At 47.3% G+C, this 26,397-nt stretch overlaps 1 protein-coding gene across 5 annotated transcripts in view; it reads left to right on the forward strand.

Annotated features, from left to right (window-relative positions):
* HECW2 (HECT, C2 and WW domain containing E3 ubiquitin protein ligase 2) overlaps positions 1 to 26,397 on the forward strand; it is a 1,572,445-nt gene that overhangs the window by 1,514,039 nt on the left and 32,009 nt on the right. For all 5 annotated transcript variants that reach the window (XM_085648759.1, XM_085648760.1, XM_085648761.1 and 2 more), the window contains 2 exons: positions 6,425 to 6,554; positions 26,024 to 26,170. In XM_085648759.1, coding sequence (XP_085504885.1) covers positions 6,425 to 6,554; positions 26,024 to 26,170 — 277 coding nt within the window. The remainder of the gene's footprint in view (positions 1 to 6,424; positions 6,555 to 26,023; positions 26,171 to 26,397) is intronic.

A 26,397-nucleotide genomic window follows, 5' to 3' on the forward strand; every position in this document is an offset into this window, starting at 1 on the left:
GTCCTGACAGACAACACTACTGCGATGTGGTATGTCAACAAGCAGGGAGGAGTGGGGTCTCTTTGTCTATGCAGAGAGGCCTTACGTCTATGGTCCTGGGCTCAGGACCATCAGATTTGTCTGATGGCAAATCATCTGGCCGGGGTGTTGAACGTATGTGCGGACAGTCTCAGTCGGCAGTTCTCCGCCGACCACGAGTGAAGGCTCCATCCGGAGGTGGTTCGTTACGTCTTTCGGACGTGGGGAACCCCTCGGGTGGACCTGTTCACTACCCGCGAGAACACGTACTGCCCGTCGTTCTGCAGTCTCCAGTATCCGATGCAGGGGGCGTTAGGGGACGCGTTTCAGTTGAGTTGGGGCTTGCGACTCCTTTACGCGTTTCCTCCCATACCCTTGATTCCTCGGGTTCTGAGGAAGATTCTCCAAGACCGGGCCCAAGTTATTTTGGTCGCCCCGGATTGGCCAAGAAGGGTGTGGTATACAGATCTACTCCACCTCTCCTCGTGCCCTCCGCTCCGTCTCCCTCTGAGGGCAGACCTCCTCTCGCAGTCGGAGGGGCAGGTTCTACACCCCCACCTCCAGAGCTTACACCTTCATGCCTGGAGATTGAACGGGGCAACCTGAATTCCTTCTCTCTCACGCCTGATGTGGTGGATGTTATTTTATCGGTCAGGCGACACTCCACCAAGTCCAATTACTCCTACAGGTGGTCTAAGTTTGTGAAATGGTGTGGAGAGAGGTCCATTGACCCTTTAAAAGCCCATCTTTCTAATGTGCTCCAGTTTGCTCTTTCCTTGGCTCAGCAGGGCTGTGCTGTGGCCACGGTCAAGGGCTATCTTTCGGCCTTATCGGCTTTTCTATGCCTTCCTGATCAACCGTCACTGTTTAAATCTCCGGTTGTACTGAGGTTTATCAAGGGCCTTACAAACATGTTTCCTCCCAATCCCTTTGTAATGCCACAGTGGGACCTCAATCTTGTCTTAACTTTTCTGATGGGGTCCCCGTTTGAGCCTCTTCATAGCTGTCCTTTGAGGCTGTTGTCCTTTAAGGTGGTCTTTCTTGTAGCCATAACCTCGGCAAGGAGGGTGAGTGAGCTTCAGGCTCTTAGTTCTAAACCCCCTTTTCTTACGCTACATGCTGAAAGGATGGTTCTCAGGACCAGGGCTGGTTTCCTGCCAAAAGTGGTTACTCCGTTTCATTTGGAGCAGTCTATTACTCTCCCTGTTTTTTATCCACCTCCTCATCCTTCCAAAGAGGAGGAAAGACTCCATCGCCTGGATCCAAAGAGGGCTGTGAGTTTTTATTTGGACAGGACGAAAGACTTTCGTCTGGATGATCAGCTCTTCGTTGGCTATGTAGGTCATTCGAAAGGAAGAGCGGTGCACAAGCGCACCTTGTCGAGATGGATCATCCTTGCCATCAAGATCTGTTACGCCCTGGCTGGTAAGACTCCTCCTGAGGGTATTAGAGCTCATTCAACTAGAGCTAAATCATCTACATCTGCTTTGGCCCGGGGTGTTCCTGTGGCAGATATTTGTAAAGCCGCGACTTGGGCCTCCCTCCATACTTTCGCAAAGCATTATTGCTTGGACTCTGAGAGGAGGAGGGAGGGCCACTTTGCGCGCTCTGTCTTGCAAGATTTTCTGGTATAGGAAGGTGGACACCCTCCTCCGGGAGTGGGGACTGCTGTGGGAATCTATTCACAAGGTGAAGAATCCACTGGCAGATGTATCCATCAGAAGAACAAGTTACTTACCTTCGGTAACGCTTTTTCTGGTGGATACAGTATCTGCCTGTGGATTCCTCACTGGCCCACCCACCTCCCCGTTGTACACCTTTGTATACCTTAAAAGTTGACTTGTTTGAGATGTTGTTATGCTTTCTGGTACATTTGTAGGAAATGCTTATTTTGTTTAGCTTTCCTTTTGTTTATGTACTGTGTATATTTGATTGTATATTGTATGCTGTGTATACTTAGAGTCTGTCGTTGGTCCACCTGTTCGCCTCGGAGGCACGGAAAATATGGGTGGAACTGACGTCATCACGCCGACGTGGTTCTCTTATGGCTCCGGTGACGTCATACGGAGTCGCGAGCGGAGCCGGTGCATTATGACGTCGTCCACGTCGGCGTGGAGTGCTGGGGGAAAAAAGTTCCGTGGAATGCTGGCGCAGGGGATATTCACAAGGTGAGGAATCCACAGGCAGATACTGTATCCACCAGAAAAAGCGTTACCGAAGGTAAGTAACTTGTTCGTCAGGGAGCTGAATTCCTTGACCTCCAGCTCCCCACCATGGAGGTGAAAACAAATGTACTGACAGGTCCTACAACCAGGTCACTCTACTTCTAAGCCCTTCTCCCTTTCAATGAGACCCTGATAGATACTATCCTAGTGGCTTTGGCCAAGCCTTTGTAGGGGCCCTCCAGTTAACAGACAAATCGGCAGGCCCCATCACCCTATTCCAGACGACCCAGCATTTTTGTCGCAGCACCCTTCTCCGGAGACCCTCGTGACTCAAATGTGATCAACTGGGTTTTCGGGCAATGTCCAGTTCTCCCTAATGGACATCTCATTCAATGGGAGTCGCCTGTTTGGGTACAAGGCAGACTCTGTCCTTGAATGCTTCAAGGAGAGTTGGGCTACCACTCGCTCTCTGCCCAGCCTCGTTAGCCGCAACAATTCCACCATTCCTTTCATGACTTTCGCAGAGACATCCCTTACTGCCAGTCTGTCCTGCCTTAGCAAGGAACCTAACATTTTTGTGGGAAAGGCTGAGGTGCCCACCACCCCATTGCCAAGGTCAGGGAGCCAGGCAGTCCACTGCCCTCCCACAGCCCTACCTGTTAGACCTTTTAAGTGTACTTTACAAGACCACAGCCACCTGGTGGGAGGCAGAATCCATCAGTTTTATCCGTTATCCAGGTTGGCAAGATATCACATCAGACAGGATGGTCCTATAAATCATTTCCAAAGGACAAGCTTTACCCTTCCTTTCTTCCCTACCACACCTTCCACCATCCACTCAACAACTAACGGAGAACCATCTCTCCATTTCGTGACAGGAGGTGCACACCTTTTTGGACAAGGGGGCTATAGCGAGGGTGCCTGCACCAGGAGTAGGCTGTGGTTACTATCCCTCCTACTTTCTGGTAACCAAGAAGGATGGAGGTCTTTATTTTATTCTAGACGTGCATTCTCAATGCCTTCCTCTGGAACAAGAAATTCAGGATGGTCACACTGGCCCAGGTCTTGTCTGCCCTCGATCCTGAAGATTGGATGGTAGCATTGGACCTGCAGGACGCCTATTTCCATATTCCCATCCTGCAAGCCCATCAGCGCCAACTGCAGTTTGTGGTGAGAGAGAGGAGCATTTTTAGTTCCCCCTGCTCCCATTTGGTCTCACCAGAACCCCTCGGTGTTCACAATTGATGGCAGCACACCTCCGAAGTCCAGGGGTGGCAGTCTGCCCATACCTCGATAACTGGCTGTTGAAGGCGGGTTAGCCCCAGGCAGTCATCCACCACTTCCAGACTACCACCAAGTTCATGTCATCTTTGGGATTCACTATTAACATGCCAAAGTCACACCTAACTTTCTCAGATGATCCCCTTTATTGGTGCCATTCTGTACACGGTTCAATTTAATGCCTATCCCCTGGGAAAGAGAGAACAGGAAATTCAGGTTATTAATCACGATCTTTAAGGCTTGTACCTGGATTTCAGTGAGGTCAACACTGAGGCTGCTGACCTTCTGCATCCTGCTGGTCAAGCATGCCACGTGGTGTATGCATGGTCTGCAGTGGAATCTGAAGTCCCAGTGGACTCAACATCAAGGGAACCTCTCCAACCTGGTACAGATTTCGGAGGAGCCTGAGAAAGATCTGCAGTTGTGGTTACTGAACTGTAATTGGGTTTGCAGCATACCCCTTTCCCTTGCCCACTCAGAGCTGACAGTAGTGACCAATGCATCAATCCCGGGTTGGGGCGGCCACCTGGGAGAGGGGGAGATCAAAGGCCTCTGTTGGAGTCCCAGCTCTATATCAACCTTCTGAAGCTATGGGCCATCCGCTTGGCACTGAAAGCCTTCCTGCCATCCATCAAGGGGAGGCTGGTACAGATGCTCACAGACAACACCACTGCCATTTGGTACTGCAACAAGTGGGGTGGGGTCACGGACCCTATGGCAGGAGGCCTTGGACCTCTGGAATTGACTGAACTGCAAAAGGAATCTTCTTGGTGGTGAACCACCTGGCTCGCTGATTGAAGACCAGGGCACATAAACTCAGCTGTTGGTGACTTGCGAATCAGGATTGGCAGTTACACCCGGAGGTGGCGCAAGGTCTCTTCTGTGAATGGGGAGAGCCTTGGATCGATCTGTACGCCACCACCAAGGACATGCAATGTTAGCACTTCTGCCTATTTGCATTTTCAAGGCATTTCTCTCTTGGAGACATGTTCCGCTTTGAGTGGAAGTCAGGACTCCTGTATGCCTTTCATCGATACCTCTCATGCCTCGAGTCCTCAAGAAGATCCGGATCAACCATGCCCAAGTCATACTGGTGGCTCTGGACTGGGCATGGAGAGTATGGTATCCAAAACTCCTGGGCTTGAGTATCTGTCCTCCAACCAGGCTGTCCCTCAGGGAGGATCTGCTGTTACAGCAGCAGAGTCAGATTCTCCACCCGGGCCTTTGCACTCTTCACCCTCATGCACAGAGATTGAGCCACAGCAGCTGAACACCTTTGAATGTCCTCTCGAGGTGGTTGATGTCATCTTGGCTGCCAGGTGTCCCTCGATAAAGACTTTCATTGGGACAAGTGTGATGCGGCGCATACTAGATTGAGACCCGCCAGGCCACACTGCCTGATGTTGTTGTTTGTTTTATCTCTTGCCCGGCAAGTTCTTGCTTTCAGCATGGTTAAGGGCTATCTTTTGGGCCTTTCAGCCTTCTTACAGTTTCATGATCAGCTCTCATTATTTAAGTCACCTGTTGTGATGCGATTTTTGAAAGGGCTACACCATATTTTTCCCCCTTCTCCTTGTGTGATTTCCCAGTGGGACCTCAGTCTTGTCCTTATCTGATATGCACTCTATTTGAGCCACTCCACAGCTGTTCCTTATAGCTCCTTACCATCAAGACTGTGTGCTTCAATGCCCTTACCTCAGCATGATGTGCTAGTGAGCTTTAGACTTTGTGGTAATCCACCACACATCACATTCTTCCCCGACAAGCTGGTTCTGCGGTTAAGTGTATCCTTTCTGCCAAAGGTTGTCATGCTGTTCCACATCGATCAAACCACCACCATGCTGGCCTTCTATGCTCCACCTCACCCCTCTACGGAGGAGAAACTCCCCCTCTTGTACTCCAAGAGAGCTCTGAGCATCTACATAGATCATAGCAAAGGACACATTAGATGGACAATCCGCTCTCTGTGGGGTTTACTGGAACGAAAAAAGGCAAGGCTGTATCGATGCATACTATCTCCCATTCGATTGTGCTTTGCATTATGATCTGCTATGCAGTGGCAAAAACCACGCTTCCAAAAGGATTGTGGGCTCATTCTATAGGAGCCAAAGCTGCTACCAGTCCTAGACATATTCAAGGCAGCTACGTTGTTGTCCCTCCATATTTTCACAAAGCCCTATTGTCTGGATTACCAGGTTTCGCAGAGAGGAGCACTTTGCCGGCTCGGTCCTGCAGGACTTTCTAGTTGAGCCAATTCACAGATCCACCTCCAATTGGTACTGTTTTGGTATCTATTCAGAAGCAATCTGTGGCTAGAAGTCTGTCAGAAGAACAAGTTACTTACCTTCTGTAGGGCTCTTTCTGGTAGAGACTCTTTCTAGTAGCAGATTTCTCACCGATACTCCACTTTCTGAGATTGGACTCTACCCATTAATAAGAACCCAAGTCTAGGAATCTTCACACTGGATTACGAATTTGCTTTAGGGCCCCAAACCTGAGCGCGCAGACAGTCTCAAAAGCAGCTGTCAGTGCACAGTGGTGGCACCTTTGTAGGCGTAATTTCTGAAGCTGAATGTCATCATTGTGTGACTGCACCGTGCCACCTGCCAGCGCTCAAGGGTACTACGAAAAAATTCCCGATGCAGCCTGACGCCTAGGGAAAATTCAAAAGTTGATACATCTGCGGGTATATAGTCTACCACAAAGTGCGTTACCGAAGGGTACATAACTTGTCCGAATGAGATAAGGCAGGACGTGTAGGGTGGTGAAAAAAAGAAGCATGAGGTGCAATCAAGACTAGGAGGCTTTGATATTCAGCAGTATTTGATGATCTGCTGCAGTGTGTCTGATGTTCAATCTTATTTAAACACCAGCCTCCAGGTAATGGAAACTTTGTATTGTTATATTATAAAAAACAATCTAAATGGCCTTCCTGTGGTTTTTGTTTTTGTACTCTTAAGACTCTGTGATTTGAGTGACTTGGAGTATCTTGATGAGGAGTTTCACCAGAGCCTGCAGTGGATGAAAGACAATGACATTAATGACATGCTGGACCTCACGTTCACGGTCAACGAGGAAGTGTTTGGGCAAGTGAGTGATGTTTGCACATTTGCTAGAACAAATATGTTGTACCTTTATCATCGTCTAATCTGTTTTGATCTTTATTTTTTCCTGGTCATGTGCTGATCTGCAATACTGAGATTTTAGCTTGCTTTGAACTTGAAAGGACTTGGATGGTAGCTTCTGTTTTATGAGGTTCTGGGCAATAATACTGAAAATATTCCAAGGTTTTAATCATTTAACTGCTCTCTACATAAAAGTATTATGTTGAATCATGCTTGGTTTTGCAGTTTTGGCAATAGATATGTTTGTCAACATTTCTAATCTTCTAAAGCCACCTGACTGGACTGAAGCGGTCTGTTGCAAACCTTTCCCTGAAAACAAAATGTTACATATTGATTCCCCAAGTATTAGAGGACTGGAATAAAATGTGTAAACATATTTTTACGTTACTAATCTTGAAATAGCAGCATCAGCAGTGGCTGAGTGAGTGAAGTAGAGCGGATGCAGTTGTGACCAATTGGGCCTGGCAAGTGATACCCTAGCCTCTAACAATGGGTGCTCATAGCAATGCACAGGAGTCACATTAAGGTGGAAAACGTATTGGTGATAGCAGTAATGATATTTTAGGTTCAGAATAGGCCTCATGAGGCCACTTGCACTAGTCTACTAGCAGTGACAAGAAGAGCAATTCTTGAGAGGTCTTATATGTGGTGCACAGGTGGCCAGGTTTGGCAGGTACACTTACAGGTCCTGGATCGTCTGTTACCTCATGATCTGCATGGGAAACATCTAGAAGACTGCTTGGTTCCACTCTTTCAGGTGGATGGAGCATATCTGGGCCCATGGATACACAGGTTACACAACGCATATCCCACAATGACAGCTGTATTTTGCATGAACCTGACAATGCAATAAACAATTGAACTTGACTGTGGCAAGCCATCCTCATAAGATAATGCAGATAATTTCATCACATATTTCAAGTAGAGCTGCCGGCCCATTATATATGACCCAACACCCATATATAGTTTAACACATGCAGTTAAGTTCTGCCTAGACAAGTGTAACTTTATCCAACGTATTCCTTACATATATTGTTCTCAGGTAAAATTTCAGTTTGATAGCTGGTGTGCCTATGTATTTTAAGAAATACACCCTCCGCCAAGAACCCTCACCATGGGGGAGAGCAGCATTTAAGGGTTCCTGCCCTGCAACTCAGACTTCATTGTTTGTCTCATATCCCTGGTGCCAGTCTGAGCTGAGTAGTTCCTTATTGTTTGAACTGGTTCTTCTTTCTGACACGTCATTGAAGATATTTTTAATAACTGTAGAGGAATTTATGAGAACAGTTTCATCTCCTAACAGACTATTTTTATCGAATCTTTTTATTTCAGCTATTTGTTATTTACTACTAGTTTCTTCACTTTAAATTACTGTGGAGCTACCTTGGGAAAGTGAAAACATACTCAATTATCTTCCAGTTCCAGCTGCATAAATTGAAATGGTGAATCGCAATAATAGCACATCTGTATAATACTGTAACATCGTATTGCATATTGTGGGTGCTTAAATAGTGCACCTGTTATTGCACAGGACTTGCTAAGAGCCCTAAAGTCACCCTGAAGGAATTTACAGAACTCTTTCACTTAACATCGGAAAACTTGCACGAATCAGAGATTTCATGGGGTACATTTGGGAAAGCTTTGAGAATTACATTATCTCAGACAAAATGCATATGTATATTTTCAGATTATTAAAAAGAACCGGTCTAAATGCAATCATTTTATTATTCTGCAATGGGAAAACGAATTCCCATGGAGAAACCCCTTCTCCTAGACCCCAACTTATTTTGGGGCTTTTAACTTTCCTTTTCCGCCTTAGAAAGAGATTTACTCCTGTTGTGTGTACACCATGCTTCGAATTACTCCTATAGTGTTTATAGCATAAATCTAATAACTTGAGACCTATATGACCGCTACCCTATGACCCTTCACCTGTAAACTTTAACCTATATACTTTTGCATAATGCACTTTGGAATTTTACCATACTATGTTTTTGATGATAGTGACCCTTTGTTCTATGTATAAAAGTCATATATACGCTCTAGTTGATTACTAGCCTTACACAAACTTGTTCTTCTTACTAAAGGGTAAATAATTTAAATACAATAGGCCGTCAATGTGAGTATTCTTCACCACAGATTCTCACACCATTGTACTCAGACAAATCATAGGAACTCACATACCATTCAATGCTATTTTTCTCCCAATGAGAACTACAAAATTGGATGGTTCTCCATACATTGCTTAGAAAGAACCAAACTATCCAGAGAACTGTGCCTACAATCACATCTGGCATCTTCTATAGGCAAAGCCTCAGGACTCTCTGCAGGTTTTGTGAACTCTGGTTCCATTTAGCTTTCATGCATGTATGAATCTTTCTCATCAGTACATTCATAGCTGCTAGCAATGAGGGTGCTCGTGAATTTATACTGTTTCGTGGCATGTAGAGCTGTAGATTCACATGCTCTGCATATTTCCGCCATCTAGCTAATGTTGGGTCTGGATGTGTGCAAATTGTTTTTCTTCTAAGAAGTCTTTCAACTCACGAGACAAAGAGACTCCTCCTCTTGGTGATAGTGCACATGGGCATCGACTCTATTGGTAGATTGTTTTCCCGCAGGCGTGTGATTATGTAGTGAAATAAGTATCAGTTAAGAGATGTTCATGCAAATGAAATAGTGTAAAGTTACTGCAATGGCCACAGGTGTCCAGGGAGGAAGGTGGGTGAATGTGAATTATAGTACTACATGCCGCAAACAGATGCTTACAGAGTAGGTAACATAATTCGTTTGATGGCATGCGTTGCTATAGATACACATGCGCTCCAAAAGCGGTGGCTCTCCTGTGGGTGCTTCAGTTGTTTGAAAGAGAGTACATTGCACTGCCTGCCCTACATTGACTTGTTAGCATGCTGAAACATCCACTTAATAGTGTGTAGTGAATGTTTATGTTGTAGACCATGTAGCTGCCATACAAATATAAGCTATTGGAATATTGTCCAGGAAATCCATGGAAACCCCTATTTTATGGGTAGAGTGTGCCCTAGGGGGTGTAGGCAAAGTTCTTTTAGCTTTGGCAGAACATGTCTTAATGCATTTAATTATGCATCTAGAAATGCCTGTCTTAGATATGGGCTTTTCTGTGTGGGGGTGGTGAAAAAACAACAAATAGTTGTTTTGTTGTATGGAACTTTGTAGTTCTTTCAATATAATACATTAAAGTTCTTTTGACATCTAGGGTATGAAGAGCTCTTTCCGCAACTGAATCTGGTTGCGGGAATAAAACTAATAATTCAACTGACTGATTGAGGTGGAAAGATGAAACCACTTTTGAGAAGGAATTTTAGGTTGGTTCTAAGGACCACCCTATCTCGGTGTAGCTGGAAGAACGGCTCTTCTAAGGTTAATGCCTGGAGCTCACTGACACACCTAAGTGAAGTAATGGCCACTAAAAAAGCAACCTTCCAAGACGAGCATTCTAGGGAACAGTTGTGCAATGGTTTAAATGGTTGACCTATAAGTCTGGTAAGTACTATATTGAGATTCCATGCTGGTGCAGGTGGAACTATAGGTGTAATTACTCCTTTAAGGTCTTACATGAATGCCTTAAAAACTGGTGCCTTGAACAAGGATAAATGCTGCTTGTTTGTATAATGTAGACATATACAAGTGTAAGCGTGGCCAGAGATCCTCAAATGCAGAAGGAAGCAAACAATATTTTGCACAGATGCATCAAACAGATTAATTTGTTTATTGTGATAGTACAAAACAAATCTTTTCCACTTTGCTGCGTAACATGCTCTAGTTGAATGTCTATAGAATACTATGACTTCAGGACCCAAATCGCAAGGTTCAACTCCTTTGGATTTGGGTGCCTAATTTCTCCACGGTTCTGAGAGAGAAGGACCAGGATGAGGAAAAACCTTTGGTGGGGAACTACAGAGAGTTCGAACAGTGTAGTGAGCTATCGTTGATGAGCCCAAGTGGGGGCTACTAGAATGAGGGTGAGAGAAGTTTGCCTGAGCCTCCGAACCTCAAACGGAAGGAGAGGGAGAGGCGGAAAACCATGGGCAGATATTCCTGACCAGTTCATCCATAGAGCATTCCCACTGGATAGTGGGTGTGGGAACCTGGATGCGAAGTATGAGCATTTTGCAGTTAAGAGCAGGTCTATCTAAGGAAACCCCCACTTGTGAAAGTATGGGAGAATGACTTGTGGGTGGAGTACCTACTCATGGAATTGTTGCCACATCCTGCTGTGGAGGTCGGCAAAGTGGTTGTCCATCCCTGGGAGGTGTTCAACCAGCAGATGGATGTTGTGAAGTATTGCCCAATGCCAAATCATCTGAGATGTGTGTGATAACTCTAGAGAGTGCCTCCCTCCTGTCGTTGTAAATTGTACATGGTTGTTATGTTGTCTGTCCAGACCAAGACAACCTGCCTGTGAGGTGAGTTAGAAATGCTTTCAATGCTAGGTTAGCAGCTTGAACCTCGAGGTAGTTGATGTGACTGGTATGCCAGAAACCCTGAACTGTGAGATCCTGAAGGTGAGCACCTCAACATGTGAGGGATGCATCCGCTGTGAGAATGATCTGGAGAATAAGTTAGAGAAATGGCTGCCCCATTGATAGGTTTTGCGTGTTCCACCACTGCAGAGAGCAATGAGTGAGGCTGTCAACCAACACTTGATCTTGTAGCTGACCCTGTGATTGAGACATATGCCATGCCAGACATTCTTGTAGCGTTCGCATATGCAGTCAAGTATGTGGTTTGTTTACAATGCAAGATGCCATCATGCCTAAGAGTCGCATAACAGTTTTGACTGTTATGTGTGGTTGAATTGAAACTGCTGTAGCGGTGTTTAGATATTTTGAATCTTGGCTAAATTTGGTTATGCTAAACCCAATTGTGTGTTGAGTACAGCCCCTAAATACTACTGAATCTGAAAAGGTTGAAGGTGTGATTTCTGTATGTTTATAGTAAACCCCAGTTGATGGATAAGATGGAGAGTAGTCTGAGTGTGCTGTTGACACAGGAGATGTGTACTGGCTTTGATGAGCCAGTCATCCGAATATGGGAAGACATGTATGTTTTGGCTGCGCAAATGGGCTGCTACCACTGGTAGAAATTTGGTGAACACTTAAGGTGCTGTAGGGACTCAGAATGGAAGAACTTTAAATTTATCATGCTTTCCAGCTATAACAAATCTGAGGTATTTGTGGTGGGCTGGATGGATTGGAATGTGAAAGCAAGCATCCTTTAAGTCTGGTGCTGACTCAAAGTCACCTTGCTGAAGCAGTGTGATCACCCTGTGAATGAGGTGGTGGTGAAGAAGAGGGTGGAGGCGGCGGTGGAGGTGGTGGAGAAGGAGAAAGTGGAGGATGAAAAGGGCTGGTTGCAATGTCCTCCTTTTTAGCAGCCACTAGTACATCTATGGACTCCGCAAAGGAAAGCTGGTGCTTAGATGATTTGTACACAAAGTGCACAGGCTGAGCTAAAATCCGGCCAGTTCGAGACTGTATGTGTAGCTTTTTCTGCTTCAAATTGAGACACTCCTGCATGATTTGTAGGATGGGATATGGAGGCAACTTTGATGTGGAAGCTGAAGGTTTCGGTGCCAAAACTGTTTTCTTTTTCAGATCCGAGGTGGTTGGAGCTGAAGGTGCTCGGAACCGAAGAGGGAGGTGGTCGACTCAGTGCCGAGTCCGTACGAGAGCCATCTGTTTCAGCTTGGCTTTCGGTGCCAAGCCAGAGGGCGGGACGTAGCAGAGAATCAGTTTCTACTATGGCCCGCTGGCAGTAGTGGCCATGTAGCTGAAAAATCGGTGGAAAACCCATCTTTTTTGGGAGGAAGAAAGCTAGATTCTGGATCTGGAGTCCAGAGTTGAAGTCGGAAACGGAGGCAGAGCCTGATTCGGAGTCATGGATGGAAAAGGCCTCTTCCTCTGCTGCAGAGGACTCGTGAAGTTCTTCCTGATCGACATCTTGACCCAATATGTCTGGTGTCTCTTCAATCTCTCTGCATCGCATTTCTCTGTAACGTGTCCGATGGTCCCATAATGTCTTTTTCTATCGGAAAGATCGACAAGCTTCAGAGTCTGCTTCACGATGGTCTGCAGACAGACATAAGTTGCAAATCTGATGGAGGTCGGTTCTCGGATATTTCAAGTGACAGCGGGCTGGGAAATCGAAATGTAGTTTGTTCCATTATCAACGCAGTATTGTTGGAAGTTTACTGAAAGATTAGGCCCAAATGGGCGTGGCCAGAAGGCTGCAATGAGAGCACTTCAAATCAACGGGTGAAAGTGCTCCGAATTTCTAGACACAAGGATGGAAAACGTGACCAAAACAATACTGACGAAGTTGGAAATGAGTAGCGAACCGAAATAAACAGGAGACGGTCTACAATCGGAGCACAACAAAACAAGTCCGAATCTCACGATGGAAAGAAAACAATCTAACAATGGAGTCAATGCCCATACACACTATCACCAAGAGGAGGAGTCACTTGGTCTCGTGACTCGAAAGACTTATTCGAAACACAACTTACAAACGTCCGGACCCAACACTAGATGGTGGAATTATGTAGAGCATGTGTGTCTACAGCCATACATGCAATCAGATATATATATATATATATGGATATATAAAATACAAAAAAGAAGCAGAGAACTCTGGGTAGTTCTCAAGTTTAGGTGGAAAGCAGCTCCTGTATAGAGCACTCTTTGACACCAGTGACACTCTAGATCTGCTCACCTCAAATGTCTGCTTTTCTATCAAAATCTTTCAGTCCTATGCTTAAAGATTTTGATAGAAAAGCAGACATTTGAGGTGAGCAGATCTAGAGTGTCGCTGGTGTTGAGAGTGCACTTGAGAACTACCCAGAGTTCTCTGCTTCTTTTTTGCATCATTTATTCGTCACTCTATGCCTGAAAGGGATATATATATATATATATATATATATATATATATATATATATATATATATATATATATATATATATATATATATATATATATATATATATATATATATATATATATATATATATATATATATATATATATATATATATCAAAAAACCAGTCCCGATAAAGACGAAGGCTGTCTGCTTGGGCGGTCCGTGTGGGGGTAATCGGCAACCCCAATTATGCAACACCTTACACTTCTCCTCCAGGAAATATACACGGACACCAGGGAGATTTGCAGTGTTCAAAATTGGTTTAATGGACTGCACAAACAACGCGTTTCAGCTTTCGCCTCGTTCACGTTACGTCACGGTACGTTACGTCACGGTCGCCAGTAGATAGTTATAGTTAGGACCCTGTTTCCATAGGAAATCCGCAACATTCTATTTGGAATAACTTTGGCGCCGGTCGACGAATCCTCGCGAAATTTTCAAACCTAATGGGGCGCTACGCTCCGCTCCTACCCTGAAAGTCTCGGGTTAATCGTCAAGCGGGGGCTGAGAAAAAAGGGGGGTCCCAAAACGCGTTTTCCCCATGCATTTTTCCATAGGACCTTTAGACACAGCTACAGCCCGAACGGCTGAACAGAATTACTTGTAATTTGGCAGAGAGGTAGTCCGCAGGTCAAGGAAGTGCGCGCGCGCACGCAAAAATTATCAATAAATAGATAACTTAGCATTTAAAAAACCGTACAAATTCACTGAAAAAACCATAGGTTTCACACACGTTATAGTTAGGAATTAGCATTTAAAAAACCTTGCAAATTCACTTAAAAAACCATAGGTTTCACACAAGTTATAGTTAGCTGTACATTTCACTCGTAAAAAACCAATGAAATTCCACGTTATAGTTAGATCAGGTAACTATAACTTGCGCGACCGCAATGCACAATGTGTCATTTCAGATGTCATCATTGATGTCATGAGTGATGTCACTGACCATGTCATAAGTGATGTAATATGTGATGTCATCAGCAGTGCATTGCGGGCGCGCGAGTTATAGTTACCTGATCTAACTATAACGTGGAATTTCATTGGTTTTTTACGAGTGAAATGTACAGCTAACTATAACTTGTGTGAAACCTATGGTTTTTTAAGTGAATATATATATAGATATATATAGATATATATATATATAATGAAGGCCTATAGTTTACGTATCTGTACGTGTTTGGGTCAGCTCGTGGAAGGGACCTGCTGGGAGGGCCAACTTATAATCTGCTGGTCTCTGGCAGGACTGACTTTAAGACCCTTTTGGTTTAGTGTTTTTGGTTCGTCCTGCAGGACATGTGAGGTTCGTTGTCCTAAGTAAATTTCCAGCTGTTTCCTTGGTGAGAAGAACTGCCAGAAGAGTCTATGAATACTCACTGCCATGTAAGTTTCAAGATGTTCGCAAACTGACAAGGCATTCCTGCACTGCGATTTCCATTCTCCTCTCACCGGAGATTTCCTCACAAAGGAATCTTTTCATGAGTAATTCTTTCCGAAGCACAAAAGCAACTTTTATTGATTATAAATGTCATTTTATACTCGTAGAAGAGGCTACTTACCTAGGTAAGTTAAATTCACATGCACAGTTAGGTTGTGCATCAGGCCTATTGAATTCAATTGCCCTGATAACATGGTTGGAGGCTTGGCAACCCGAAGGGGGTGTACCACACACAAAAGGTCCTGTTAAGAGCCCTGGAATCACCAGGTTCGCTAACACAAGAATTAGTTTAACCAGGTGTAATGCCTGTTAAATCTCAGGATGGCCAGTAGGAGATTGCAGGTACTAGCTCGGCTCCACTCCTGCTCAACCCAACTCCTACCCAGGGGCCCAATCATCTGCCTGCCTTCCTCAGCTGAGAATGCGGATGGCGCTGTTGAGGTGGAGGGCCATCTAGGGGCCAAGATAATTGTGGATTACGTGGCCGCTATGAGGATTCCAATATGGTGGCAGGTGCATATCGACCTAGAGCCTTGGGAAGAGAAAGCTGCCTGGGGTGAGTTCTGGCACAGGTGCTTTGGAATGCAGGATGTGGAGGTTTGCTCTCGGATCCCGAGTTGGTGTTGCTGAGCACTTAACTGGGGTGCTTGCAGCAGTTATGAGCACTAGCAGGAGGGCCTACTTCTGAGACTGGAGACACGCCCAGCCTATATTGAGGCCCGCATGAGCAGAGGCGGTGGGCACCTCTGGGGGTGCGGTGCACTTGAGAGATACCACACGGTCGGGGAAACTGTATGTTGGCACTGTAGCTGCAGAGACTCCTGTTGCCCTGTCAGGCTCTGGATGCAATGCCCATGGCCCTCCTGTTTGCACCACAGCCTGTCAGTCGGGCCTCCAGCAGCAACATGTCGTGGGCAGGGTGCACCAGTGGACCTTGAAACCCTCCCTTTAATTGGACTGGGCAGCTGAACTCTGGCAGGAGCCCTTATGCCCTAGGACCATGGCATCTCCTGTGGGAGGCCTCCTTGTCTTTGGATTGACATTTTGGGCATAGAGGAGCGACCTTGGCCTTCCCTTTGGCCCATTGGGGGCCCCTCTCAGTGGAGCTTCGTGAGATCCTGTGGCTGCACCTAGGGGTGAGAGAGTGCCTCTACGCCTTGGACGAGTGGTGATTCCACCCTGCGGTTGAGAGGGCGCATGGCAAGTAGGAGCCTCAACTGATGCATTTGCCCCAGCTAGTTAGACCGAAGCATTGGAGCCGTGGTGCCCTCCTCTCCTGATAACGTTGAATGCCCGGGAAATGGCCTGGCACCCGGAGAATCACGTTGAGGCCCTGAACCTCGTGGATCTTCAATGAGACTGCTAGTTGAGAGGTGTGAGGCGTCACTGGGAACATGTGGAGGGGCCCTCACGGGGATAGCGCTCTTTGAACTTTGACCAAGATTTCACGAGGTGGTCCCCATGTTGGGATGTAGCTGTGCAGGGCCTGAGGCGGGCACCCTGTCAAACTTGGGTTTTAACTCCAGACTGCTGGGGAAACACGTTGAGGTGTGACTGCATCGCTGTCTGCCTGCCATGGGGCACTTCTTTATGGGTAAACCTAGAGTGAGAGAAACTCGGGCAACCACTGGAATGCAGGAGGTGAACATGGCAGACGAAACGGCATCAGTAAGTGGTGCGGAGCAAGTGTCCCTAGCCCTCCATTAGACCTTGGGCAAAATCCTGGGGGCAATAGTGGACTCCAAGAGCTCCCTACAGCACAGATAGGCAGTGTTTCGGAGGAACTGGCCTCCTCCGGACAGACCATCGTAAGCTTGCAGGTAAGGTCAAAGAGATGAGGTGGCAGTTGAGCAGCTCAGTCCAGCCAAATAGTCCTTGCATCAAAAGTTGATCAACCTCACCAAACGTGAGAAAACTCTGGAGAGTAGGGTGGAAGATGCTGAGGACCGTAACCGGTGCTACAATGTGCAAATCTTAGGACTGCCTGAGGGAGCAGAAGACAACAACATGATTGAGTATCTGGAAACCTGGATGACAATTCAGGTGGCATCTGTAAAACAAACTCCCTTCTTCGCCCTTGACTGTGCACATCGTGTGCCTGCGAGGCCCTTGCCCGTCCACCGAGACCGATGGCTAGGCTGCTCAATTACCGGAATATCGTGCTTTAGGAAGCCCGCACTAGTGGGCAATTTCGAGTGGATAATTCTGCTGTGACCATGTTCCCTAACTTCACTGTGGTAGTGTGGGCCAAAAAAGCTTCTTTCTTGGAGGTGAAGCGGGAGTTGCGAGAACTCGTTGTCCTGTTTCCTGCCAAACTGCGGATAACGTAGACGGCACCATGCACATCTTTCTGAATACCACAGACGCCTGTGACTGGATGGACAATTACATGGCAGAGGGCATGACCGACGTTGTATAGGAATGATGACCTCTACCACGCCAGCGCCCGTGCAGGTGACGCCAAGATCAGTTGAACGCAAACCGATGAGGGCCCAAGCAGAAAGGGACAAGGCAGCAACCCTGCTGGCAGCGACAGGCCTCACCCACAGACACAGTTCAGACTCTGATACAGGGACCCATTCTGACAAATGCTCAGTGTCCTTACCTCAGATGATGCCTCAGTGTACAAGTAGAATCCGCCACCTGTGACCCCCCCCCCCCCCCCCTCCTTCACTGTGAAGTGCCTCCCTAGTGGGAGCCCCACAGGTGCTCCCAAGTAACTATGCTGTGACTCTTGATTTTGGGCCCGGGCCCCTCTGGAGCTCTGGTAATTTTGCTGCTATTTGCATTCCGATTGTGAATGCTCCTAATCAGGACCAGCTGCTTTTCTGAGGCCAACAGGCAGCACTGTGGGGTTCTCTCCCTGAGATGGACATGTTCATGGGAGGGGACTTTAATTGTGTTTCGGACACTGATCTTGACTGCTCCACCAATGCTTTTCCGGGGGCATCTGCTCAAAGACTTGCAAAGGAGTTGCGAGATTGGACACACAGCTGGAGGATGTCTGGAAGACGCAACTTGGGGTGGAACCTAACTACTCTTATTATTCTAGTCTATACGCTCTCCATGTCCACTTAGATATGGTTTTGTGCTCGGCATCTTTCTGTCAATTTGCTCACCTTACCGATTATCTAGGCCACACTATCTCGGACCATAATCCGTTACTTCTGAGAATCCAACTGAGCACGGCTAGACCGGCGACCCCAATGTGGTGCCTTTGCCCCAGCACCCTGGAAGACAACACATATCTCAAGGGCCTCCAAAAGGCCATCTCAAACTATTTTGCCATAACCAGGGCACAGCCTCTGATTGCTTTGTGGAGTGGAAGGCCTTTAAGGTGGTCATCCGTAAACACTGTATGGGTATGACAGTGGGTGTCCAAAGGGAGCTTGACCGCGAACTGGCATCTCTCGATGGGGCCATCAATGATCTATGCAATCGGGTTGACATCGACCCCGGGGCGAGGGCCAGGCTGGCGGAAGCCAAGGACGCTACAATTTTATTTTGGAGAAGCTTTGCTGCCATAATTGTAGAGATTACATTGCCTGGGCACTTTAAGGGGAGAGTAGGACTGGTGGATTGCTGGCCTGGTTGGTGCGTCCCGATATAAGGGGGCCCAATCATCTGCGTGACCTGGCCGGATGGGTATCTATGTACCCAGGTAGATATTAACAGTGCCTTCCGGGAATATTATAAAGGACTCTAAGGGAGGCACCTGAAGTGCTCAGAGACCGTGTGGCCAACTCCATCCCAGAACTGTGGCCATTGTTCCTGCACCCAGCAGGTTCTCTATTCCCACCCACACAGCAATCCACGGTCCCCCGCCGCTCCCACTCCCAATTAGCACAAGCTCAAAGCAGCTGCTAAATGGGAGTGTGGAACTCTCCGGAAATAGGAGATGGTTTTGACTTTGAACCCCAATAATTCAGGTTTTTCATGATTTGCCCCCATTCTGTAGGGTTTACTCCAAATAATTAAAGAATTTAGATGCAGCAACATAAGATGGAATCGGTATTTCTGGAACTGGTAATGCCACAACTAAATTCCAAGTCCCTCATATTCAGAATTTCTGAGGTAGAGTACATCTTTGTTGTGACAGGTCAACATATCAGATGTAGTATCCCCAATTTTTAACGCATTTAGAAGTGCATGAGTATGTAAGATATATTTTAAAGAAAATATTGTTTTCCATGCACAGCTAACATGCAAGTACAAGTCAATACTTTCCAATCTCTTGGAAAGTGATCCATTTGTTCCACTTTGGCACATTGTAAGGATCCCTGGAATATAAATGAGGAGGAGTACATTATTTGCTTTACACCACTAATATTTCTCAAACCATAAGCTTGTTTTTGAGGGGCGCTGCCTAACACCGATGGAATGAGAAGTGTCTCGGCGGAAATTCCATGTGCATTTCCCCATCTGGCCCCATCCTGAACCCACCCAGATGCTCTGACCCCCCTTTGGCCTGCCTTCCTCAGCTGAGAATGCGGATGGCGCTGTTGAGGTGGAGGGCCATCTAGGGGCCAAGATAACAGTGGATTACGTGGCCGCTATGAGGATTCCAATATGTTGGCAGGTGCATATCGACCTAGAGCCTTGGGAAGAGAAAGCTGCCTGGGGTGAGTTCTGGCACAGGTGCTTTGGAATGCAGGATGTGGAGGTTTGCTCTCGGATCCCGAGTTGGTGTTGCTGAGCACTTAACTGGGGTGCTTGCAGCAGTTATGAGCACTAGCAGGAGGGCCTACTTCTGAGACTGGAGACACGCCCAGCCTATATCGAGGCCCGCATGAGCAGAGGCGGTGGGCACCTCTGGGGGTGCGGTGCACTTGAGAGATACCACACGGTCGGGGAAACTGTATGTTGGCACTGTAGCTGCAGAGACTCCTGTTGCCCTGTCAGGCTCTGGATGCAATGCCCATGGCCCTCCTGTTTGCACCACAGCCTGTCAGTCGGGCCTCCAGCAGCAACATGTCGTGGGCAGGGTGCACCAGTGGACCTTGAAACCCTCCCTTTAATTGGACTGGGCAGCTGAACTCTGACAGGAGCCCTTATGCCCTAGGACCATGGCATCTCCTGTGGGAGGCCTCCTTGTCTTTGGATTGACATTTTGGGCATAGAGGAGCGACCTTGGCCTTCCCTTTGGCCCATTGGGGGCCCCTCTCAGTGGAGCTTCGTGAGATCCTGTGGCTGCACCTAGGGGTGAGAGAGTGCCCCTACGCCTTGGACGAGTGGTGATTCCACCCTGCGGTTGAGAGGGTGCATGGCAAGTAGGAGCCTCAACTGATGCATTTGCCCCAGCTAGTTAGACCGAAGCATTGGAGCCGTGGTGCCCTCCTCTCCTGATAACGTTGAATGCCCGGGAAATGGCCTGGCACCCGGAGAATCACGTTGAGGGCCTGAACCTCGTGGATCTTCAATGAGACTGCTAGTTGAGAGGTGTGAGGCGTCACTGGGAACATGTGGAGGGGCCCTCGCGGGGATAGCGCTCTTTGAACTTTGACCAAGATTTCACGAGGTGGTCCCCATGTTGGGATGTAGCTGTGCAGGGCCTGAGGCGGGCACCCTGTCAAACTTGGGTTTTAACTCCAGACTGCTGGGGAAACACGTTGAGGTGTGACTGCATCGCTGTCTGCCTGCCATGGGGCACTTCATTATGGGTAAACCTAGAGTGAGAGAAACTCGGGCAACCACTGGAATGCAGGAGGTGAACATGGCAGACGAAACGGCATCAGTGAGTGGTGCGGAGCAAGTGTCCCTAGCCCTCCATTAGACCTTGGGCAAAATCCTGGGGGAAATAGTGGACTCCAAGACCTCCCTACAGCACAGATAGGCAGTGTTTCGGAGGAACTGGCCTCCTCCGGACAGACCATCGTAAGCTTGCAGGTAAGGTCAAAGAGATGAGGTGGCAGTTGAGGAGCTCAGTCCAGCCAAATAGTCCTTGCATCAAAAGTTGATCAACCTCACCAAACGTGAGAAAACTCTGGAGAGTAGGGTGGAAGATGCTGAGGACCGTAACCGGTGCTACAATGTGCAAATCATAGGACTGCCTGAGGGAGCAGAAGACAACAACATGATTGAGTATCTGGAAACCTGGATGACAATTCAGGTGGCATCTGTAAAACAAACTCCCTTCTTCGCCCTTGACTGTGCACATCGTGTGCCTGCGAGGCCCTTGCCCGTCCACCGAGACCGATGGCTAGGCTGCTCAATTACCGGAATATCGTGCTTTAGGAAGCCCGCACTAGTGGGCAATTTCGAGTGGATAATTCTGCTGTGACCATGTTCCCTAACTTCACTGTGGTAGTGTGGGCCAAAAAAGCTTCTTTCTTGGAGGTGAAGCGGGAGTTGCGAGAACTCGTTGTCCTGTTTCCTGCCAAACTGCGGATAACGTAGACGGCACCATGCACATCTTTCTGAATACCACAGACGCCTGTGACTGGATGTGAAGTGCCTCCCTAGTGGGAGCCCCACAGGTGCTCCCAAGTAACTATGCTGTGACTCTTGATTTTGGGCCCGGGCCCCTCTGGAGCTCTGGTAATTTTGCTGCTATTTGCTAATCAGGACCAGCTGCTTTTCTGAGGCCAACAGGCAGCACTGTGGGGTTCTCTCCCTGAGATGGACATGTTCATGGGAGGGGACTTTAATTGTGTGGCGGACACTGATCTTGACTGCTCCACCAATGCTTTTCCGGGGGCATCTGCTCAAAGACTTGCAAAGGAGTTGCGAGATTGGACACACAGCTGGAGGATGTCTGGAAGACGCAACTTGGGGTGGAACCTAACTACTCTTATTATTCTAGTCTATACGCTCTCCATGTCCACTTAGATATGGTTTTGTGCTCGGCATCTTTCTGTCAATTTGCTCACCTTACCGATTATCTAGGCCACACTATCTCGGACCATAATCCGTTACTTCTGAGAATCCAACTGAGCACGGCTAGACCGGCGACCCCAATGTGGTGCCTTTGCCCCAGCACCCTGGAAGACAACACATATCTCAAGGGCCTCCAAAAGGCCATCTCAAACTATTTTGCCATAACCAGGGCACAGCCTCTGATTGCTTTGTGGAAGGCCTTTAAGGTGGTCATCCGTAGACACTCTATGGGTATGACAGTGGGTGTCCAAAGGGAGCTTGACCGCGAACTGGCATCTCTCGATGGGGCCATCAATGATCTATGCAATCGGGTTGACATCGACCCCGGGGCGAGGGCCAGGCTGGCGGAAGCCAAGGACGCTACAATTTTATTTTGGAGAAGCTTTGCTGCCATAATTATAGAGATTACATTGCCTGGGCACTTTAAGGGGAGAGTAGGACTGGTGGATTGCTGGCCTGGTTGGTGCGTCCCGATATAAGGGGGCCCAATCATCTGCGTGACCTGGCCGGATGGGTATCTATGTACCCAGGTAGATATTAACAGTGCCTTCCGGGAATATTATAAAGGACTCTAAGGGAGGCACCTGAAGTGCTCAGAGACCGTGTGGACATCTTTTTGGCTCCCCTTGCACTACGGACCCCGCAGATGATTGCTGCAGAAGAATTGGGAGGTCACATTATGCCTCAAGAGAATAAATGGCCATCCGGGACATGGCAAAGGGGAAGACACCAGGCCCTTATGGACTGCAGGTGGAGTTTTACTCTACGTTTGCTGGGTCACTGGCCCCACGCTTAGCCGACATGTACAATAAGGTGCTACAAATTTGAGGGAATTACAGGCCATTACCAGGCATGCAATAGTTGTTTCTTTCCCGAAGACGACTACACATGGGGTGCCCCCCTTGGCATATCGCCCGTTGTCCATATTAAACATGGTCTCCAGTAGCTTAAGCAAAATATTGGCTGCATGCCTTCTCCTGTATGTGCACGTGCTGGTCTATTCTGACCAGTGTGGGTTTATTCCACAACGTAACACCTCCCTCAGCCTACGCCACCTGTACTCAGTACTGATCACTCCTTGGCGAGAAGGCGAAGGCAGGCCTGATGACTGTAGATCTGGAAAAAGAATTCAACATCATCAGCTGGGCCTATCTATTCGCAGTCATGACCCGAATGAGGTTGGTGGCCTTGTGGGTGGTGTGGGTCCAGTCATTATACACCAACGCTACTGCCTGAGTCTGCATTGGTCGCGTAGTGTGGGATCTTTATGAGGTTTGCTGGGGTACCAGTCAGCGGTGCTCCTTGTCCCCTCTCCTGTTCACCCTTGCAGAACTGTGCAGACTGCGAGGATGCAGTCGTGGTATCTCGTAGGAGACACTGAACACCTGATATTGCTCTAGACTGACGACCTACTGCAATACGTGGCCGACATGGTCAATGACGCCCCGGCTATGTTGAAGCTTTTGAATGAGTTTAGGGAACTATTGGGACTAGGGTGAACCTGGTAAAGACCAGTGTCTTTCCTAGTTGGAGCAACGTCTTGCCCCTTAACGGACTCACTGCTAAGTCCTTTGAAAAAAGGTATCTTCATTTTCAAATTTTCAACGCTGTGTATTGTCAAGTAACTCCAATGGTGTAAACGATTCAAAACTTGTTTAAACAGTCACATGTGAGACCGTCCATGTATTACAAACAGTTCAAATGCTGCAGATTGCCATTCCAAGCATTTTCTTTCTGCAACACGGGATATACATTAAAAACATCCTCAGTAGTATTTCCAATGCATTTCGGGCATTTTCTTCGCCCTTCTTCAGGGATTCACTACAAATTTTCAAAAAACAACAACGTTAAACCGTGAACAACAACCTAAGTAATGACCCTCTGTACAATATATCACCATGTCTCATGCCCCGTGTTACTAATTGCCCGACTCAACATTTTCCCTCTGCTTACATAGTTCCATCTTGAAAGCTGAATAGGATTCTACATCCTAAAACTCGATCCTTCAACAACGTACTTTCTCCGTACCTGCTTCTAATAACCTTCCAACCGCATTTCCTTCCTTCTTTTCACCAATATGTAAACCTCTTCCTTTCACGTATCGCCCTTTTAACTACATTCACCATGTCGCCACCCTCTCAATTCAACCAATCCTCTTGCTGCTTAAACCTTCCTCACTACTAATCACTGTGCATTGTGTCACTCATGTAAAGACCAGTGTCTTCCCATTGGGCCTCAGCGCAGACAGACCAGGGACTTTATTGCCGGAAATTGGTTGGGTTCCCTCGACTTTCCAGTACCAAAGAAGCCAAGTATATCATTCCCTGGTGGACATGTGGGAGAGCAACTTGGGGGTGGTGGTGCACTCCCTGAAGGGAAGTGTCGCCTTTTGGTGCTCTCTTTGAATCCCATCAATGTTATCACGGATAACATTGATAACATGATTATGTTGCCCCGGCTGTTATATTTCTTCACCAATTTTGCAACCTGGTTGTTGGCCCCAGTGGTTTAAGCAATTGGACGCATTACTGAGATGGGATGGAAGGAGGCACAGGTTGACCTCAGACAATATCAAGCAAACAATCTTGGAAGGGGGCCTGAGCATGCCAGATTTCAAATTATATTACTTGCCTACCCAGCTTCAGTAGATTACGCTTTGGCTGGATGGCACCAATTTGAGAGGTAGGACACATGGAGATGGTTCCCAACCAATGGGGACTTCTGGCCCATCTGCTATAGCGAGTGCCTGGGTGAGGAGGGACTGGGGTGCTTTTGATGATGGTAATCTGGTGTTGGCAGTGCACTGTCTGGAAGTTGAGGGAGTGCCCATTGCATGCTCCATCACTTTCATTGCTGGGCCTCCCATGGGGGGGGAGCCCCCTAACTTCTTCATGGCGGCATAACTGACAGCATGGGCAGAAGTGGGATTGGTGACAGTGGGTGACTGCTATGAGGCCTCCACACTGATGCCTCTGAAAACCCTAGTAGAAACAAGTGAACTGACCACTGGTCAATTCCTCACTTATGAGTCGCTGACCCACTCTTTACGTCTCTCTGGGGAACTAGGTGGATGAACCCCAGACTCATAGAGTTCTACACTTATTGCTGTCCCTAGGTTGAAGTAGACATCTGGTTATATAGCTGTATGGTCCCCTACATGGGACGGTACAAATGGACTGAGTGCGCGCTGGCAAAATTGGGAGGGTGGTCTTGGCAGGACGGTTACAGACCGGGACTGGTTGAGGATATTGGCCTACCAACCGAGGGTGTCCCGGAATAACTGGTTTAAAGTTATCCAATTCAGTTATGCTGGTGGAGGCAGACTTCTGCCACATGACCTGGTCCTTTGCGCATGCACAGAAATTTTGAAACGCAGTGGTGCAAAGATTAAATGCCACACTGCACCGTGCTATATCTTGTGCCCTGAAAGTGTGTTTGTTAGGCTTGTTCCCCCGCCCAACACCCAAGAAAGTAGGAAACAGCTTCCTTGACTTAGCCTTTATATTAAGCAAGAGGGAGATCTCCATGACATGGACGTCTGTGGGGGGACCAGTGATAGCAAGGTGGGAAGCCGCTGTTAGGGAGGGGGCTCAGGAAGAGCATCAGGCACTTACGCAGAGTAGAGACGCGGGGCTTACAAAGGCGACCAATAGCCCCTCTATGGATGAAGGTGGTGGATATGTTCGGGACCCCTGAGAGTAATGATTCCTCCTATTCGGAAAGATCAGGATCCAGGGATGAGAATGGGGAGAATGATTGAAAGTGTGTGTGGGGGAGCACCTAGACTCCTGAGATGATGGTAATCTTGAGGCGAGTGTTTGCCGGACAGCAGGGCTTAAATTTAGCCAGTGGTTTCTGGTGCTCACCACCGCCACTTTTCTCGAGCACCAGTTAAAGACACATTCATTTATAGGTAGATTAAGTGATCTGCCCTGTTGAGGTGAAAAGGGGGACATGTGGATATGGATATGGATTAATGTACCTTGTAAATCTGTACTAAATTTCCTGGGAAGCTACTCCCCTAGGAGACATGATGGAAAAATACAATAATATGCTGATTGATCTCTTATGTACTTGTGCAGTCCTATGAAAATGTTAACAAAAATATCTTTTACAAAAAAACAAATAACTATACGCTTGTTTTCTTTGTGTATACCACAGATCACAGAGCGGGAATTAAAACCAGGAGGCGCTAACATCTCCGTAACTGAAAAGAACAAGAAGGAGTACATTGAGCGAATGGTGAAGTGGAGGATCGAGAGAGGGGTGGTGCAGCAAACAGAGAGCCTAGTGCGTGGCTTCTATGAGGTAAAACATCTGTTCCATCCCTTCAATAACAGTAAAAGGCACTTTCGTAAAAATGTTGAGGTCCGTTATTTTGGATTTTCCAACTAAATACGTGTATTAGGAGAATTTAATTTGCTTTGCAAGTGCTGTCGTAACAGTGTACTTCTTAGAGCAGTCCACACTGAAGGTTCCATCCAGCATAATCTGTAGAGACGGACTGGCGTATAGGGAGGTGTGGACATTGACTG

Source organism: Triturus cristatus, chromosome 3_2, assembly GCF_964204655.1.
Source record: "Triturus cristatus chromosome 3_2, aTriCri1.1, whole genome shotgun sequence".
Lineage (NCBI taxonomy): Eukaryota > Metazoa > Chordata > Amphibia > Caudata > Salamandridae > Triturus > Triturus cristatus.